Consider the following 5,722-nt stretch of genomic DNA (forward strand, 5'->3'; position numbering starts at 1 on the left):
CATTTAACTAAACGTATACTAAACTACTACTACCACTACGGTTGATAAAGTAAATACACAGTATTAAACCTTAACTACTGAAAGCCAAACACATAAACATGAATTCAATAGATGTTGATTCAACAAGTGACTTATCCCCTCTAAATTTCTTATCATATACATTTGCAAAACAATGTTAAATTGGAAGATTTTTTTATCATTAAGGTTTAAAAACTATCACACATGCATCAATGCAGTTATTAACTAAGGAAAAAAAAAAAATTTTAAGAATATAAACAGGACTTGGTCATCTTGAATTCATGTATTCCTTGATGCTAGCTAAATTTCAACGCTTGTAATTAATCACCAAATCATGTACTGTGTACATCATGTCATTCATCGTCGTTTAGTGCGTCTGATTGATCAAGCAGAAGTAGCGATTCAGTGTAGGAGGATGTAAATGACAAACAAGTGACATAAAGTCCAAGATTGTTAGATTGTTCCAAGTAGGGATCATAAACTACAAGCTCTGGTCTATATTCAAGAACTCGCCACCCATTGTCATCATAGCGTTTGACATGGGCATCTTCCATTTCGACTCTATCATCGATTATAAGTTGGTCATTATCTCTGAATCCCACTACTCCCCCCTCTCTGGTAAAATAAGAGTGAATAGCTTTCTGAAAGATTTTGAAACACTGTCCATCAACCACACCTTGTGAACTTTTATTGAGCTCTTCGTTTCTTTTTGAACCACAACAAGAGACTCTCTTAATTTATAAATGCCAATTAAACAATCGTTCTTATCCGGAACATGAATTTTTGTGAATTCTTCGCTTGTCAAATTAAACGATATGATCATCGGATAAGTACTTGCATAGGCGCACCAATAAATAAACCCATTTAAAACAACTGGAGTTTGATGATCAAACAAAGAGATACCTGTTAAATTTATATCCACTTTGCAATCTTATCTTTATTTCCTTTTTTCTTATTACTTCTTTTTATTTTGTAGTTTTTATCTCTTTTGGAATAAACAAGAGTTTGGTGCCTTCTGTCAATATCTAGAGTTTGAGGGGCTAAAGGTGCACTTATGGATCCTCAAGGTTATTAGCTGGCATTATGTATAAAAAGGGAGGCTAGGGTTCTGTTGCAGACACAATTGAGAATACGCTCCTCTCATACATTCACAATAGTTATCATCTTCATCATCTTCATGTTCAGTTGATCTGCTGATCTATCGTGTTATTGCTGTCTTATTCTTCTTAGTGTTTATCTTTGTAATTGTGATAGATTGCAATCCTTATTGGGTTCAATCGTGTGTGCTAGTCTTTATTTGGTTCTACTGATTCAATTGTAATATTCAAGGATCGTCTATAATTTTGGTTAAAGTGTTAATCCGATGTTCTGTATGCATTTCTTCATGGTATCAGAGCTGATTGGTACCGATTCGTGATCTCGGTTGAAGATTTTGAAACCCTAACTTTTTAGGGTTTTTTGTGGCTGGTTCGCTTCACACAATTCTTGCTTGTCTTCCTGTGTTTATTGGGTTCGTCGTGGACCTGTGGCTTCTGATTTCCTTCTCTGAAGGTGTATTGAAGAAATCCTAATTCTTTAAAATTAGGGTTAGGGTTCTTATTGCTTGGGGCTGTTCTGATCATAGTCTTCCGCTGTTCCTTTTCATTGCCTCTTCTATCTACAAAGGGGAGTCTCGTATTTATTCATGTTTTTCCTTTTTACCCTTGACTGAATCCTCTGTGCCCAACTCTTGATCTGGATCCATGAGATCCATGAATACCTGATCAAGCACAGAGTTTGATTCTTGACCCATTTTGTGTCTTGCATTTATACTAACTTGCAGGGCTCACTTGGTTTATAACCTTGTTGCTTTTGGAGTTCTGTAAGTTGTTTTCTGCCTTACAGGTGTCTGTACTGTGGTATCTATTTTTTTTGTCTGTGCTACTTGTCTTGCTTTGTTGCCTTTTTTTTTTTCTCTCATTACTTGAAGTTGTTTTGTATCTTTTTCTGGTTCTCTTTTCTGTTGCCTGCTGTTGTGGTTATTTCCTTATGGCTAGTGATGATTCTAGTGGAACCAAGGTCACTCAAGTGAGTGACCTTGACTTTGGTAACCCACTCTACCTGCATAGTAGTGATACTAGTATTACTGCCCTTATTTCCATGAAATTAAAGGGAACCGAAAACTACAATATCTGGAGTAGAGCTATGCTATTAGCTCTACAAACTAAAAATAAAACTGGTTTTATTGATGGGTCTGAAATTAAAAGTACTACTGATGAAGTTCTTGCCTCACAATGGGATAGATGAAATTCTGTGGTACTTTCTTGGATACTAAACTCTATAAGTGAAGAATTGTTCTCTGGTCAAGTTTTCTCTAAATTTGCTAAAACTGTATGGGATGAGTTAAAAGAAACTTATGACAAGATAGATGGGTCAATCACTTTTAATCTGCATAAAAAGATTAACACAATTTCTCAAAATGGAGATTCTTTATCTGACTACTATCATAAGTTAAATGCTTTGTAGAAACAGTTTGATGCCCTTGTTAAATTGCCTTCTTGTGGTTGTGCTAATACTGAGTTTAAAAATCATAATGATTTAATTAAACTTATGCAATTTTTAATGGGTCTGGATGATTGTTATCAAGCTGTTAGGAGTAATATTTTGACCAGAGAGACTCTTCCTTCTGTTCAAACTGCTTTTTCTATTGTGTCCAGAGAAGAATCTCACATAAATTCTTCTTCTAGCATTACCTTAAAGCCACAACAGTCTGCTTTTCTTGTGTCAAAAACTTTTGACAACAAAAAGAAATTTGGTAGAGGTCCTAACACCAATCTGAAATGCACTAAGTGTAATATGATAGGGCATACTATTGACAGGTGTTATGAAATAGTGGGTTATCCTCTTGGTTGGGTTAAAAGAAATAATAACACAAATAGGAATGTTACTAGTAACAATGTTGTGTCTACTACTAATAACTAGGGAACACCCTTTACCTCTGATCAAATCAACAAGCTTATGAGTTTGATAAATGATACATCTGTCTCTGGAAGTGCCCAAGCTAATGTTGCAGGTACTTTTAAAAATATGAATGTTATCTTCAATAACAACTTTGAAAGTTTTTTTAAATCCAACAGTTCTGGTAACAATCTTAATGAGTGTGTTGGTTGGATCATTGATTCAGGGGCAACTCAACATATGACTGGTAGTGTGTCTAACATGAAAAATGTTTTTGATGTTTCAACCTTAGGAATGACTGTTGGTCATCCTAATGGTACTCAAGCCTTGATTACCAAAATTGGCGATTTAACTCTAAATAAAAACATTACCTTATCAAATGTGTTGGTTATTCCTGGATACTGTGTTAATCTTCTTTCTGTTCATCAGCTTTCAAAAAATAAAAGAATATTTGTTGGTTTTAATGACTCTAAATGCTACATTCAGGACTTATTGGAAAAGAGGATTGTAGGGACTGGTAGTGTGAAGAATGGATTATACCTATTTGATGTGCTTGAAGGTGATTATTCCAACTATGTGACTAAGTGCTATGTGTCTTTTAATCTGTGGCACTGCAGGCTTGGACACCCTGCCAAGCTTGTTCTTGACTTTTTAAAACCTGATCTTGAGTGGAGTGGTGATTCTGATGATCACATTTGTGACACATGCCATAAGGCAAAGCAAACCAGGGAGCCTTTTCCCTTAAGTGATCACAAATCCACTACTTTAGGGGACCTAATACATTTGGATTTGTGGGGGCCATATAAGATCACTTCTAGAGATGGGTATAAGTATTTTCTCACTGTGGTGGATGACTACTCTAGGACTGTGTGGGTTTATCTGCTTAAGTCCAAAAGTGATGTATTTGATGTGTTTGAAATTTTTTCTAACTTGCTTTTAAATCAGTTTGATAAACATGTGAAGATAATAAGGTCTGATAATGGGACTGAATTTGTAAATAGCAAGTTTGACACATTCTGTAAAAACAAAGGGATTGTCCATCAAACTAGTTGTGCTTATACTCCTCAGCAAAATGGCATTGCTGAGAGAAAGCATAGACATTTACTTAATGTTGCTAGGGCTTTACTTTTTCAAAGTGGCATTTCTCTTAATCTGTGGACTGAGTGTATTTTAACTGCTGCTTATTTAATCAACAGGCTTCCCTCATCTGTTCTAGGTGGCAAATCTCCTTTTGAAATCATATATGAAAAAAAACCAAGTTTCTCTCACTTAAAGGCTTTTGGATGTCTTTGTTTTGCAACTATTTTAAATAATAGTGATAAGTTTGGAAAAAGATCTGAAAAATGTATTTTGATTGGTTATTCAAGTTTTAAGAAGGGTTACAAGTTGCTTAGCTTAGAGTCAAATAGCATTTTGTTTTCAAGAGATGTCAAATTTTATGAAACTGTTTTCCCTCTTCATCTAAAGTCTAAAGGTCAAAGTACCTCTGAGAGTCAAAATGTTTTAAATCACTTAAATTTTTTTGAAATATTTTCTGAAAACCCCAAGTCTGTAAGCCCCAATGATGATGAGAGAACACATGAAGGTGTAGGAGATGGCACTGATCACAGCAGCCATGAAGACTCTTCATCTGGAGGTAGTGATACCACCTATGTACAAGATGAAGAGTCTTCATCTGGAGGTAGTGATACCATCTCTGTACAAGAAGAAGAAACATCTATACCCGAGGGCATGACTAGTGGGAATTTTAATGAACATACTGACAATGTCAATGATGAGGGAACCCTAAGAAGGCCAGAAAGAGCCAGAACCTTTCCAGCTAAACTTAAAGACTTTGAAGTTAAAACTAAAGTCAACTATCCTCAAAATAACTATGCTTCTTTTAAGTGTTTGTATCCCTTAAGCAATTATGTCTGCTATGACAATCTGGACCCTGTTGCTAAGAGCTTTGTTTCTAATCTTGATAAATCTGTTGAACCCTCTTCTTATTATGAAGCTTCTCAACATGAATGTTGGGTCAATGCTATGAATGATGAGATGGAGGCATTAAACAGAAATAATACTTGGGTTATCTCTGATCTTCCACCTGGAAGAAAACCCATTGGGTGTAAGTGGATTTATAAAATAAAATATAAATCAAATGGAAAAATAGAAAGATATAAAGCCAGGTTAGTTGCAAAGGGGTACAGCCAAAGGGAGGGTATTGACTATGAGGAGACATTTTCTCCTGTTGTTAAAATGGTTACCATTAGATGTATTCTAAGTTTAGCTGTGAAAAATGAGTGGTCTCTGTTTCAACTTGATATTAATAATGCCTTTCTTTATGGTGATCTTGTTGAAGATGTTTACATGACTTTACCTGATGGTTACTTTGATAAATCTGATAATAGAGTGTGTAAGTTGACCAAGTCATTATATGGTCTAAAACAAGCACCAAGGCAATGGAATGAAAAGTTGACCTCTTTTCTGAATGAGTATGGCTTTGTGCAGAGTGCTAATGATTATTCCCTCTATACTTTCTAAAAAAATGATATCTTTATAGCATTACTTGCGTATGTTGATGATATTATTATTACTGGGAACAATAACTCTGAGATTGAAAAGGTTAAGACTTTTCTTAAGTCTAAATTTAAAATAAAGGATTTGGGGGAACTAAAATATTTTCTTGGCATTGAGTTGGTGAAAACCAAAGATGGCTTGTGTTTAAACCAAAGAAAATATTGTCTTGAGTTGTTAAGTGAATTTGGCATGCTAGGGTCCAAGCCTA

General features: G+C 35.0%; 1 protein-coding gene across 1 annotated transcript; it reads left to right on the top strand.

Annotated features, from left to right (window-relative positions):
- The first annotated feature begins 2,046 nt into the window (after positions 1-2,046).
- LOC139874318 (uncharacterized) lies at positions 2,047-2,979 on the top strand. The gene is made up of 2 exons (XM_071861762.1): positions 2,047-2,277; positions 2,524-2,979. The coding sequence occupies exons 1-2, from the start codon at positions 2,047-2,049 to the stop codon at positions 2,977-2,979; spliced, it is 687 nt and encodes a 228-aa protein (XP_071717863.1).
- Positions 2,980-5,722: the final 2,743 nt, after the last annotated feature.

This window comes from Rutidosis leptorrhynchoides, chromosome 11 (assembly GCF_046630445.1).
Source record: "Rutidosis leptorrhynchoides isolate AG116_Rl617_1_P2 chromosome 11, CSIRO_AGI_Rlap_v1, whole genome shotgun sequence".
Classification (NCBI taxonomy): Eukaryota; Viridiplantae; Streptophyta; class Magnoliopsida; order Asterales; family Asteraceae; genus Rutidosis; species Rutidosis leptorrhynchoides.

Coding starts and splice junctions, on each gene's coding strand:
- LOC139874318 (XM_071861762.1), top strand. CDS start 2,047: ATGGCTAGTGATGATTCTAGTGGAACCAAGGTCACTCAAGTGAGTGAC. Junction 2,278..2,523: donor TTAAAAGTACTACTGATGAA/GTTCTTGCCTCA, acceptor AATGCTTTGTAG/AAACAGTTTGATGCCCTTGT.